General features: G+C 41.4%; 2 protein-coding genes across 2 annotated transcripts; one reads left to right on the top strand and one right to left on the bottom strand.

The window, feature by feature from the left end:
* Positions 1-307: 307 nt before the first annotated feature.
* Positions 308-11,797, bottom strand: cdc42se2 (CDC42 small effector 2). The gene is made up of 5 exons (XM_079736110.1): positions 11,707-11,797; positions 10,263-10,523; positions 1,519-1,620; positions 1,361-1,439; positions 308-958 (listed from the first exon to the last, which is right to left on the bottom strand). The coding sequence occupies exons 2-4, from the start codon at positions 10,314-10,316 to the stop codon at positions 1,365-1,367; spliced, it is 231 nt and encodes a 76-aa protein (XP_079592236.1). The 5' UTR covers positions 10,317-10,523; positions 11,707-11,797; the 3' UTR covers positions 308-958; positions 1,361-1,364.
* Positions 11,798-12,228: 431 nt separating this feature from the next.
* Positions 12,229-14,501, top strand: nip7 (NIP7 nucleolar pre-rRNA processing protein). Its single transcript, XM_079736352.1, has 5 exons — positions 12,229-12,360; positions 12,465-12,551; positions 12,652-12,790; positions 13,243-13,383; positions 14,367-14,501. The coding sequence occupies exons 1-5, from the start codon at positions 12,305-12,307 to the stop codon at positions 14,484-14,486; spliced, it is 543 nt and encodes a 180-aa protein (XP_079592478.1). The 5' UTR covers positions 12,229-12,304; the 3' UTR covers positions 14,487-14,501.
* The last annotated feature ends 61 nt before the right edge of the window (positions 14,502-14,562 follow it).

The following is a 14,562-nucleotide window of genomic DNA, read 5'->3' as shown; positions in this document are numbered from 1 at the left end:
AGTGTTTTCCGTCGTGAATAAAACAGTGTCCCTTCCAACTCCCACAAACTACCAGTATCAGCTTGCACAATGTGACACGGCTCGTTCAGATGAAAGAAGCACAGTGAACCAAGTGATCCAGGCTAAAGCGCAGGGCAGTGTAGCACCAAACCTACAAGCCTTCCTCCACTGCTGAAACAAGATGCTTTGAGGTGAATGAGCTGGGCATTGAAAGTCTCAAATATGTCCTTTGAAAGAAGTGCTGCATAACATTGACCATGGAAAGATAGTTAAAAAAAAAAAAAAAAAAATAGAAATAAACCGTCCAGAAGATTATAGTTTGTTGTTTATTAAAATTATTTCTGGTTAGATCAAAATTAATATAAAAACACAGCTGAAATCAATGGGAAATTCATAAGCAACATTGAGTGTTTAAGATGTGCTCCAGTGTGCTCTACTCAACTTCAAGTTTAATACAAAACAGCATTTAGCACAGAGCTCCTCAGAGAGCAGCTAAGCCAATAGCATTGAACCTCTACCTGTCTGTTTGAGCAACCTCTGAGAATGAACAACACCCAACAGAATGCTGCAGAGTGGCCCAGCCACCGTGAGGTTCGTTTACAATTCATAATAAATACAGTCATCCAACATGGGCTAAAAACAGCAAAATAAGATGTAAATATATGTCCTCATGCATACCCCACAAGCATTCAACGACAGAGCTGAAGTTGGCCTAAAAATCTCTTATCCAAAAATCTTTACAGTGCAACCAAATGGCCGGCGATGGATAACAGTGCTTTCATTTTAAACAAAAAATAAATGAAGGAAACAAAAGAACTGAACATCAGAAACGATATATACAACATTATGGAAAAGCAGTGGATTCATCTTTTGGTCCTGCTGTCCGTAACAGACACAACTGCTTTTGAAAACACTTCCTCAACCACTGAAAGTAGGATCCACAGGCTGCTTGGCTGGTCTGTGCAATGAAAAGAAAAAATAAAGAATCAATTATCATCCGTTTCTCCTGACAAATATACTTATTGTAAGTCACTCTGGATAAAAGCTTCTGCTAAATGCCAACTTTTTATTCTAACATCAGTTTTTATCGACGTTCCAAGACATTTATGTCTATTATATGTAATCATATACATCTACTTTATACGTTTTAGGAAGTAGCATTATTAGCAGATTCACTAGTCACACAATCACATACACACTATGAAAGAATACGTAGGGGCTTCTGTAAGTAACTAGTAATAAATAAATGTTAATCTAAACTCACCTTTCGTCAGAATGCACACACACACACACACACACACACACACACACACACACACACACACACACACACACACACACACACACACACACACATTACCAAGTTATAACTGGGATCCCTCTGAAGCGCCGTGAGAGTATCCTCCTTTAGACTTCATCTGGGCCTGCACCAGGTCCACCTGCCAAAACAACACTCATCATCAGTCTCAGGGGAGGACAGCTTTCCATGCAGTGTGTGGCGGGTTCGGTGTTCCTCACCGAGGACAGCCCCAGGCCCATGTCCCCAGAGCCCACGTGGGTCGTGTGGACGAAATTGGTCGGCTCCCCGATCATCGAGCGATCTATCCGCCGCCGCCGCTTCTAGAATCGAACATTCGTAGAGAAAGCATAGACAAAAGATTATACGGTCATACAAACACGATCAGACAACAGGTCAAAGTCTTATAACTCATGACATGATGGTTTGATGCAGCCAAACTAAATATCTTATGCTAACACATAAGATCTGATTGAGCATTAGGTCATACAGGGCGGGGCCAACCCCGGGGGTCGGGACCTGGTACCGGGTTGCGGTTCATATGGTACCGGGTTGCGGCTCATATGGTACCGGGTCGCATGGTTCTGGGTCGTGAAGGAGAAGAAATAACTTAAAATGTATTTTTTTTTTATCGCCGCCTTGAAAAGTAACTCCTCGTTTAAAACCCAATAATTGATTAAGGAAGCTCGTTCAGAAAAATGGCATTGGTTTAATTCATTAGAAATAGGACGGGCATTGAAATTGATGCATGGTAACCAATCGTATGCCAAAACATGCATGATCCATGCAGCTCATCGTTTTTCATTCGCTTCAGCTTTATGTGACTTTTAAGTCAAAAGGCTATAATTGAATTAAACAATATGACCTCATTTGATCCTGCACATTACAAATAATAGTCCTAAATAATCATCTCATGATAGAAGATATACTGTGTCTCTAGCATCACACAAAAAGTATAAACAGGTAACTAATTGGTCTCGAACAGGATCATTTTTTTTGACGTTTCACATTTAGACTGTCTCGACTTGGACTCTAACCTCTTTGGACACAGACTCGACAAGACCTGGTCTTGACTACAGCAAGAAAGTAAGACCCATGATACCGACTGAGCGATGGCGATACAATGTTTATTAGTATTCAACTCAGTCTACGCTTTAAGCATGTTCATGTTGCAGAAAATATCCAACAGCGAGCCCTGGTGTCACACTTTATGATGGGTAACAGAGTACGGTGCAACACAGGTCCGCGAAAATATTGTCTGACATATTAACGGTCCATGGTGTAAAAAAGGTTGGGGACCGCTCATATAGGGTACCAACAGGGTTCTCCATTTGAAAGCTACCCTTTTTAAAGATCCCAAGGCATGAAAATGTCACTTTCTGAGGTTTTCTAACATTAATATGAGTTCCCCTAGCCTACCTGTGCTTCCCCAGTAGCTAGAAATTTCGTTGGGTGTAAAACTACCACTAGGCATTCTGCTCCGCCTTTGAAAAAATGAAGCTCAGACGTGCCGTTTTCAAATTTTCCCCTTATGTCGTCATAAGGGGAGATGCCACTTCCCCTTTCTCTGCCTTGCCAGCCCAGAGAATTTGGCCCGCCAATTAGACAATGAGCCACGACCGTGCGAGCGCCACATGTGTGTGTGTGATTATACACACTGTAATGCAAGTGTTGTACACTTCCTTGTTATTTGGATAACCGTTCTGCTGTTGGTGTTATGGAGCATAACACATCGGTTCTTTGACGTCTCTGGTATTTTCAAAACAAGACTGTAGTTGGGGTTATCTCAGCCATCATTGAGCCCCGCTGCCAGGCAGCCGGCAGTGGGCAGCGCGCGGTTCAGTCTACTTCAGATTGATGTGGAAGTGGAAGAATCAGAAACCGACGCAGTCGTTTGTGATTCATAATTTCGTCTGGAGGCGCACACTGCTTTTGGCCATGATAATATGTATTATATGATATAATTTAGATATAGAGATCCAGGACTGTAACGCAAGTGTTGTACACTTCATTGTTATTTGGATAACCGTTCTGCTGTTGGTGTTACGGCGCATAACACGTCGGACTCTTGTCTCAGGTATTTCCACAACGAGACTCGTAGTGGGGGTTATCTCAGCCATGGTTGAGAAGGAATTGGGGGAAAGGAACTTTGGTTTTGACTCCCTGAAGTACATGAATCAAGACATGGAGGAGAAAGGGATTGTTACGTGATTATCTCCCGCTTGAGCCCCGCTTCCCGCTGCCGTGGGGTCACCGCCTCGGCGCTGCCCGCTGCCGAGGCGGTGCTCCCTCGGCAGCGTGGCTCCAGCGGGAGACAATCTCGGTCAACAATCACGGGCAACAATCCCTTTCTTCTCCATGCCGTGGTTCAGTCTACTTCAGATTGATGTGGACGTGGCAATGTATATTATATGATATAGATATCTATGTATAATATGATATTATTTAGTTATAGAGCTCTAGGACTCCCACCGGAGCACCCGGAGTGTTCTAGAATATTTACAGAACACGGCCAAAGGCTGTGTGCGCCTCGCCATTGCGATAAATCCACTGTAAACAGAGCGCATGGTACCGTGGCCGCAAGCTGCTCAGGGCCACACCACCCCACCCTCCTCCTTGACCCGCCTCTCTCCTCCTCATTTGCATTGAGCTTTCCCCAAACACACCGAAATGGCGCGTTTGGGGAAAGCTCAATGTGCGACTGGCTCGTAGTGGCTGTAATTCTGCACCACAGTTGAATTTCGGGATGGTCTTCAAATACTGTGTTAGGGGCCTAATATCTATATTAAAGCATCCATAAAGTAGCATGCCATGGGACCTTTAAGAAAATGTTTTCAGGATATATCACGATACACATTATATTGATATTTTAAAATCTGCTCTAAATGGTAGATTCCCTTTGATACATACGATTCCACCAGTATGATGATTTAAAGAAGTCCCTGCAACATATATATGCATTAAAACATCATTGTTTATATTAGGTGTTTTTTATTTAAACCGTTTTAAAGTGCAAAACTGGGGAAATTTAACAAAACACTTATGATTAAAACCACGCAATTGCAGACAGGCTTTTAACAGCTGTTAAATGAAAAGTAAATCATGGCCTGATTTAGGCCTGCCGTCTACATACTGTAGCCTAGTTCAATCAAGCTCAAGCTCAACAATCACCCTAAACAAAAAAAGAGTTCAGCAACAAAAAGTGCATTCAACAAGAAAGCCTGAAAAAAAAATCAAAGTACAGCTTGGTGCATGATGTTTGAGGCAATAGGCAAAAAAACAGTAAAGTAAAATTGTTTGTGAACCACAGAGGCCACGGTCGGCTGTGATCATCCAACTCAATGGCTGCCAGATCAAGCTCCACACATACCATGGCGTTGTACTATAAGTATCGATAAGCGTTTTTACACTCCACATATGCCTGTCTTAAACTTTTTCCCAGCATGGTCCGGAGTTGCAAGACCAAGGTAATATACCGTCTTGATTTTGCACCCCAATGTCACCTCTCTAACCCTAAACATATTAGGGGTTCCATTTTCATATAAATGTGATTACGGCATTGCGGTACCAGGGGCAGGAATTGGGTAGAGGTGTTGATGACGAAAAATGTGAGACCCACAGCCGGGAGTTTTAAAGAAGGAAACAGCTGAGAGACAGAAGGACAACTGGTCGTCAAGACAACAGAGACAACGCAGCGACATCAACATGAGTAGTTTTAACTGGAAATACGGTGAAATCAACGAGCGTTGTTGCAACATGTGATGCAGTCGCATTTAACGAAGACGGTGAAAGATGGTGCGAGCTACAAGAAAGGAGCAGAGGAACTTTCCTTACGAGGCTTTTGTCGGATAAAAACAAGTGGTCAGCAAAATAAGGAATATGTTGGCGTTTCTGCACTTGTAAATTGTTATCGCGTTTGTAGCCTACACTCAGATGTATTCTACTCATTCTTGCATTTGTGTTGCTTGAATAATATAAAAGAAAATACTCCAATGAACCAAGAAAGCCGACTCATGACGAAGGGGGAATATACCCCCTCGGTTTAACACAGGCAAGACAGTGAAATTGTAACATCTGCCAAGCAGCGACCTGCTTTGCAGTGTAAAAAGACCTCATGAAGCATAACCCTCTATCGGAAAACGCAGTCAACCGCTGTCCAGACAGAGCTCTGCACGTCCACACAAATTTCGCCGCCTGGTCGTGACGTTGAAGGGGACACTAACAGGGAATTTTACATCACGAAAAAGACATGCATTCTAAGCTGAGTGGAACATTCAGAAACCATTTTACGAGATTTTGCTCCCGTTTCCTTTAAATGATGATCTTATTTCTAGGGCTGTAGTCAACTTAAAAAAATCTTGGAAGACATAGAAATTTGACCAACTCTACGACCAACCGATTGGTAGTTACCTCTTGATTAACTAAAATCGCCACAGTACACTCTACCTGATAGCCTTAAAAGTTGTATCAGCGATGCTAGGCCGAAACATAAATTATCACATTCATCAGATCTTTCCACAAGATCCGCTTACTGCCCGCCCCATCAGCAGGCCGTCAAAAAAACACGTCTCTGTAGGCAGCCTGTACTCCGAGATCGTGCACAAAAACAAATGGTACCAACAACCACTCAAAACCAAAATAAATAGTATTCCAACCAATCACCCACAAGGAGTGGGTGTTCTGGGCTTTTGCGCTGCGTTCATGATAGTTTTTCTGGATGCACGAAACAGAGAAGGGAGGGGCAACTTTGCTCTGTTTGTTTGGGAACTCGCTTCAAATACCAACACAAGTGATGTCACCCAACATCACTGACGCAACCTTTAATATCATGTTAGTGCTGTTTGGAGAAAGTCAGTGGGAGAAGCAGAGCTTAAATAATAAAGCTTGTCAGGCCGCATCGTATATTACAGTGGTTCTCTCAGGAAATATTTGAAAAAAATAAGTGGTTGAAATGTAAATCTGAGAACAAGAAAAGAGAAACCGTGAACAAGAAAGCGCATCGAGAAACGTCAATATGTCGTCATTTTCAGGAGGAATTTAATAATGGCATTCACCTCTTCATGCTCTAAACTTCCCTGGTGTGGTGGTTCTTTTGTGCTGAGAAATTAGCCAACAGTTGCATGAAGCCCATGCAACTGGGAGGGATCTCGGTGACAAAATATCTTGGGAGGGGGTACACGAAGTAGAACAAGTTTTCGAACCACTGGCGTAGTAGATAGAAAACACGTCAGAAGATTTGATTTTTAAGGTTTTGATCTGCGTTTAAAAAAATGTATCCCATTTCTGATGTGTTTACATTCAAGCCCATCGAGAATTAAACACAAAGGTTGACGACAACATGAAAGAAAATAAGTTCTGCATAATGTTTTGAGATGATATGCCTGCATCTTTTTTGCTTATTTTTTAATAAAATGCGGCCACCCTGAAGACTTCTGTGACCTATCGTCATTAGTTTTGAGTAAATATTCAATTAGTTATGACTAACAGCCCCCTTTAAGTTGTGCAATATATACAGTGGGGCAAAAAAGTATTTAGTCAGCCACCAATTGTGCAAGTTCTCCCACTTGAAAAGACTAGAGAGGCCTGTAATTTTCATCATAGGTAAACCTCAGCTATGAGAGACAAAATGAAAAAAAAAAATCCAGAAAATCACATTGTCTGATTTTTCAAGAATTTATTTGCAAATTATGGTGGAAAATAAGTATTTGGTCACCTACAAACCAGCAAGATTTCTGGCTTTCACAGACCTGTAACTTCTTCTTTAAGAGGCTCCTCTGTCCTCCACTCGTTTCCTGTATTAATGGCACCTGTTTGAACTCCTCATCAGTATAAAAGACACCTGTCCACAACCTCAAACAGTCACACTCCAAACTCCACTATGGCCAAGACCAAAGAGCTGTCAAAGGACACCAGAAACACAATTGTAGACCTGCACCAGGCTGGGAAGTCTGAATCTGCAATAGGTAAGCAGCTTGGTGTGAAGAAATCAACTGTGGGAGCAATTATTAGGAAATGGAATACATACAAGACCACTGATAATCTCCCTCGATCTGGGGCTCCACGCAAGATCTCACCCTGTGGGGTCAAAATGATCACAAGAACGGTGAACAAAAATCCCAGAACCACACAGGGGGACCTAGTGAATGACCTCCAGAGAGCTGGGAACAAAGTAACAAAGGCTACCATCACTAACACACTACGCCGCCAGGGACTCAAATCCTGCAGTGCCAGACGTGTCGCCCTGCTAAAGCCAGTGCATGTCCGGGCCCGTTTGAAGTTTGCTAGAGAGCATTTGGATGATCCAGAACAGGATTGGGAGAATGTCATATGGTCAGATGAAACCAAAATAGAACTTTTTGGTAAAAACTCAACTCGTCGTGTTTGGAGGAGAAAGAATGCTGAGTTGCATCCAAAGAACACCATACCTACAGTGAAGCATGGGGGTAGAAACATCATGATTTGGGGCTGTTTTTCTACCAAGGGACCAGGACGTCTGATCCGTGTGACGGAAAGAATGAATGGGGCCATGTATCGTGAGATTTTGAGTGAAAAACTCCTTCCATCAGCAAGGGCACTGAAGATGAAACGTGGCTGGGTCTTTCAGCATGACAATGACCCCAAACACACCGCCCGGGCAATGAAGGAGTGGCTTCGTAAGAAGCATTTCAAGGTCCTGGAGTGGCCTAGCCAGTCTCCAGATCTCAACGCCATAGAAAATCTTTGGAGGGAGTTTAAAGTCTGTGTTGCCCAGCGAAGGCCCAAAAACATCACTGCTCTAGAGGAGCTCTGCATGGAGGAATGGGCCAAAATACCAGCAGCAGTGTGTGAAAACCTTGTAAAGACTTACAGAAAACGTTTGACCTCTGTCATTGCCAACAAAGGGCATGTAACAAAGTATTGAGATGACCTTTTGTTATTGACCAAATACTTATTTTCCAACATAATTTGCAAATAAATTCTTTAAAAATCAGACAGTGATTTTCTGGATTTTTTTTTTTCATTTTGTCTCTCATAGCTGAAGTTTACCTATGATGAAAATTACAGGCCTCTCTCGTCTTTTTAAGTGGGAGAACTTGCACAATTGGTGGCTGACTAAATACTTTTTTGCCCCGCTGTATCTATTTTTTTAATGCATTGGTCTGCATTTGCCCATCCTGCCTTCGGGTTAAGTAATGCTTTTTTCCCCCGAATGAAAGGAACGCCAGTAATTGTCCAACCAATGATGACCAATAAATTCAGTATAATCGATATATCGCCCAACTCTACTTAGAATAAATTGAATACCAATTTCAGGGCCCAAAATCGTACAGGTAAAAGACAGTCCTAAACTTGGAATGCAATGACAAACTTAATCCGCAATCCATAGATATTAGTGAAGATCAGCACCTCCACTCATATCACTTCTCTAAAGTTAGTTTAGTCAATAGCTTACAGTTTGTAGAGGATATCACGTGCTTCCTCCGAGACACACATGGCAGCGACCTCACACTACGGTGACAGACGGACATGCTGAAATTGTAGGGATGGGTTTGGGAGGGGAGAGATTTTATTTTGTGTGCCGTAATATGTTCTGAATAGAAAACAATGTTGAAATAGAGGTTTGCACTTATTTTTATGACTGAAATATTATTTTTGTTATGCAATTTTAATTACCGAAATAACTTTCAATGTACATTAGCTGTATTATCATCATTTTTCGTGGTACCAAATTCCAGGTACCACTATTGGTTCAAATGGAACTGTACCCAACCCTAGTAGTAGAGATGCTCCGATTGATCAGACTCTGATCATGATCAGCCTATATTGGCTAAACATAGCTTGATCGGAGAACCACAAAAGCGCCGATTCTGTGACGTAAATTAGTCGAGCAACATTTTTTCCCTTGCATGCGTCACGCGCACATCAAAGCGGAACTTGACAGCAGTTCTCCCGTCTACAACATTGTGCTACACTGCCAGGATTTGACGCGGTCGCTGTAAAGATGACAAAGGATGCAGTTTTACGTTCATTGTCGTTTACTGAGAACTTGCAAAACTCGCGCGCTTTATCCTACATATACATATTAAGTACGAATGTACAGCAGTATATAGCGTATATACCTCATGGGGGATTCAAAGAGAAAAAAATAAAGAGTCTATTGGAACAGAAACTGGTGCTTGCCCTCATCCAGTAGATAAAATATATGGAAGATTCCCATTCCCCTGCCATTCTGCGATTGGCAGATCATGATGATTTCGGTGATCAATAATCGGGCCAAAAAATACTGATCGGAGCATCTCTACCTAGTAGTTAGCTAGTCAGCCATGTTTTGTGATCAAAGCTAGCTTGCTAACCCGTTTATCTCAGCAGTGCTGCTTGTCTGACAAAAAGGTCCGGCAACCGCATGAAGCAAGTGGTCAACACGCCACATGTATGGTGCAGGAGGCAAAAAAAAATATATATACATTTTAAGCGTCATTAGAGTGGCTATTATACACTCCCGACAGTCGCAAAAAATATTTAAGACTTACACAAATCATTTTAACAACTTTTGAATGCTTTTCAAAGGGTTTGATTTATATTCCTTCTTTGAAGCATGTTTAAACTTTTGATAGAAGGTACGAAAGATCATACAAACAGTGCAGGGCGGTTATAATGATGCGCATATTCAAATGACTCAGGGGTCTCAATTCTCCTTAGTCTATTGCCCTATGACGGCATTAAATATCTTTTTATCTCTGAGTTGACATAACGTTAGTTATATTCTAAAACAGACCCTCATAATTAATCGTCCTTCTATTTAGTTTAAATGTACACAACTGCATCATGCCGAACCTACTTTTCTAGCATGCAATTTTAAAAAGACGATATGCAAGATATGCAAAAGAGTGCAGATTCCTGAAAACCAATTTATGCCAGGAATACATTGTTGGAGCCAAGAAAGCGCCTCTAAAGAGACATTGGTGTCTGCATATAATGTACTCACAGGTTGAGGCTGCTCAGCAATGCAGCAGCTGAAACACACCCAGAACTCAGTCATTCTGAGGCTCACTGAATAGCCACAGCAGCTTCCTCTCTGGCTTGTCTCGCTCTCTTTCTGACGTCCTGACTTCCTGCCTGACAGCGTCACAAACCAACCACTGTGGCAGGGAACCGGAAGACACAGCCAAAGCCGTTGTTTTTCTGGGGGCCCAAACAGCTGACGCACACACAGGGACAGCTCCTCCTGGCCTCAGGCAGCCCTCTCCTGTGACAAGCAAAACATTCAAACAATAAAACAGTTGTGTATTCATATTAACAAGTCATTACTAAAGCCACCTGATAATGGTTGTTTGTATTTTATTGTAGCGGTTTGGACTAACGTGTTGTAAACAATGGTGATGTGTTGTGGTATGATCTGTTTGAGGGCAGAGATCCTCCCTTTGGTGATAGCGGTGAGGCATCTTTTAGAGGAAGGAACCTCAGAGCTCTCTGCTCTTACTGCTGACTAACTGTGGGTGTTTTGGTCATTGATCCCATGATACATTCTGATGTACAAGCCCTGTTAGTGGCATTGTCTTACAGACATTTAGTCTCAGTTATCATTCTTCAAACTATTGCCTGCCTTACTCTCTTGACCTTGTTGAACCTAAGATATAATATTAAAATGGCATTACACTGAGACACACCCTTACTGAATTGACATTACAAGACAACAGACGAACATACCTCAAAAGTGTGATTAGTATCAAGTCATAAGACCTCTGAAGACATGGTCAGGCAACTTCATACACCATGGTATTAGAAGTGGCCAGGTTTTGAGTGCAAGCAATTTAACTTAGAATTAAAGGGTAAACTGCCTTTGGCAGATGCAGTTAAAACCTAATTCGTAAACTGTTGATTTTAACTATTTGCAAAGTTATTTTTCTTGAGCCTGGCTAAAGTGAGTGATGTCAAAATACGTTTCAACCCCCTCTTCTTGATACACAAAGAGCCCCATACAAAAAAGCATAAGAGTCCTCGTAGAGCTGCAGCTGGTGTGTAACGTTACAGACAGTACGAATTTTTGAAATCGGGTGTGTTTACATCTTTGTACAAGCGCTATTTGCCAACAAATCACTCATCGACCACAATCACTTCATCTCCACTGTATATGAATTAAGTTGTTAATACAATACAATAGGGTACTAACACTACCATTACCATTTTATCAAAATATGTTAGCATACCAGCTAGCTCGCAAACCTATCTGACATAAATGGATACGATTAGCATTGGCCAACCTAGCATTAGCTTTGCAGCTAGATCGTTTTCGAAACGGTTTTTCGAGTCACAGCATTATTACAAGGGGTTACAACGTGTTTAAAACACATTCATACATTAATGGATGTGACTCTTTGTAAGCTACTTTTGGGTGCTTGGCTTGCAGTATAAAGAAAGGGAGAACGTACCAGAATATCGCAGTCAATTTCCGAGAAAAAGTAAAACGATTCGAGCTAGAAGCTAACGAACCAAATCCAAGAGAGATGCGGAAGTTTTCCCCACGCTGATGACTTGACGTCATGGCGTCAAATAGCGTTAGTATGTGGCGTTCAAAACCCGTTGTATATACCTTACATTTTCATACAGGAAAAAACATGTAAAAAGATTTATCCACAAAGCAACAACCTTCCAAAATATATTGATGATTAGTGATTGATAATTGAACAATTAGTTGGAATAATTCAAAGTTTTGCTAAAAAATCTTCAAAAAGCGATATAATTTCAAATCACAGATGTGGTTTGAATGAGATTTATCTCATCGCTAGGGGGGAAATTTATGGCCATTATTTTCTGTTTTATATTTATTTGTATGTATTGCTAGAAAAACAAAAGCAGTATTATCTAGTATTATTCGAACTCACAGTATCCGAAATGTTGTAACTTAAATCCCACTTGATTTGAACGCAGCATTGTGTATGGTACAACTTCCGTGTGACCCACGTGTTTAGGTTAGCACATGCGAAGGGTTCTGATCGCTTAACAACACAATTCAAATCAAGTATCATCATGAGGCCGTTGACGGATGAAGAAACCAAAACTATGTTTGAAAAACTTTCGAAATAGTGAGTGGGACATAATAGCTACTTTAAACTTGAATGCAATTTAGACAGACTACCGTGTTACTTATTCGCTAACAGTGGTTTAAATGCATGCCTCTCTTCAACAGCATCGGTGAAAACATTAAACTCCTTGTAGATCGGCCTGATGGGGTTTACTGTTTCAGACTTCACAACGACCGTGTGTACTACATGAGGTAAACATTTACTTTGCAATCACTTGTTACTGCTACACGCATTGGTTTAAAAATTGAAGTCGCAGCAAACCATAATGTTATTTAATCTGAACCTCAACAGTGAGAAAATCCTCAAATTGGCTACAAACGTTGCCCGAGACAAGCTTGTCTCTGTTGGAACCTGCTTTGGTAAATTCACGAAGACTGGAAAGTTCCGTCTGCACATCACAGCTTTGGATTTCCTCGCACCATATGCAAAGGTAGCCAGCCAATTGGACCTATTGTATTATATCTTCTAAACACGAAACTAAAACGGTTCATCATGACTCATTGTCAAACGAAAGTTATTGATTCAGAGGGCCAACTTCAACTTGGTGGCAGTATTGTTACTGATTTATTTTAGTCAAATGCCTTCTTGAGTTAATTAATATGAACTAAAGGTTACCTCAACTTGGTAGAATTATGCTTGTTCATAATTTTGTATTGCGAAATGCCTATTTTTTTGTTAATTTGTCATTCAACTTGGTAGAAATATTTTATACAGATTAATTGTCCTGCCAAACACCATTAGTTATTTTGTATCAACTTGGTAGAAGTAGAATTATTATTTGTAGACACATTTTGTACTACAAAATACCTGTGTATTTGATCTGTTCCCAAACCTATAGATTAGTATACATTTTTCCTGCTAAACATTACAGTACCCGTTTAGTTCAAGGTCTGGGTGAAACCAGGAACGGAACAGTCGTTCCTCTATGGAAACCATGTGTTGAAGTCCGGACTGGGAAGGATTACAGAGAACACTAATCAGTACCAGGGTGTAGTGGTCTACTCCATGGCAGACGTGCCCCTGGTGAGTTGGGCCACCGTGTTAGGACACCACTTGTTTGTGTTCTAGTTTCTCAAGACTAGTCTTGAATAGTCTGCATGACCATTCTATGTTGTAGCCTGCATGACCATTGTATGTTGTACGTCCTGGTACTTTATCTACATTGCACTTATTCATAGTACTTAATTGTGTAACATCTGCAGTAGCTGCTAGCATTGCTTTACACGGGGAATGGGTTAGCCTAGCGATTGCAAGTACTTGCACTTCGCTCTATGGACATCTTTACTGTACTGACAGCGATATATTGTTTCATTTATGACAAATGTACTTATTGTAAGTCGCTTTGGCTAAAAGCGTCTGCTAAATGTAAATTACATAAAAATGGAAAAGCTCCAGCCTACAGGCAGGTTGAATTCTGAACCAGATCTAAGGTATCAAACGATCACACCGTTAATGAATAGTTGCTTTATCTTGTTTCCCACAACATAATTCCTATGAGCTGTGTATACGTGAGAATAAGTGACTAGAATTACAGCTATGACAAGGAGAATATGGAAATTATTTTAATGAAGAAATTGACGGAGTAAACAAAATGACATACAAGTCTTCCTCCGAAGCTTTCTTCAGAGTCCCGCCTCCTCCAGCTGTCAAACCCATGTAAAAAAAAAGTGTTGCCTCACTCGCAAAGAACTAATTGGGCACCTCCTGTTCCGGGCGTTGTGTTATGAAATGTGAAAGCCTGGGGACAATGTAAGGTGGGGATGCATTATCGCAGTTATACTTACTTAGATCCGGGTCTGGATGCGCTCACTACCTAAATTGGTTTGTAGGCTGGAGCATGTAAACTGGATTCAGTGTGACAAATGTACTTGATTCCACATGCCGTTTAGTTTTATGCAAGATGTTGGTATAAGACATTAAATCAGAAAATATTAGTATCCAGTCAAGTCGGCTGGCCTGTTAATCATAAAGGCAACATGGTACTTTCTTTCCTCCCCCCCCCCCAGGGTTTTGGTGTGGCAGCCAAGACGACACAGGAGTGCCGGCGGATGGACCCCATGTCTATCGTGGTGTTCCACCAAGCGGATGTAGGAGAGTTTATCAGGAACGAGGATACATTGACATAAAATGTATTTGACTCCTTCTTGACAGCGATAACATGGCTTCCCCTGCAGGCCCTCATTTTCCATCCAGTGCCATCAA

The sequence above is a fragment of the Pollachius pollachius genome, assembly GCF_949987615.1.
Source record: "Pollachius pollachius genome assembly, chromosome: 5".
NCBI classification, from domain to species: Eukaryota; Metazoa; Chordata; class Actinopteri; order Gadiformes; family Gadidae; genus Pollachius; species Pollachius pollachius.
This window is presented reverse-complemented; position numbering and strand designations above follow the sequence as displayed.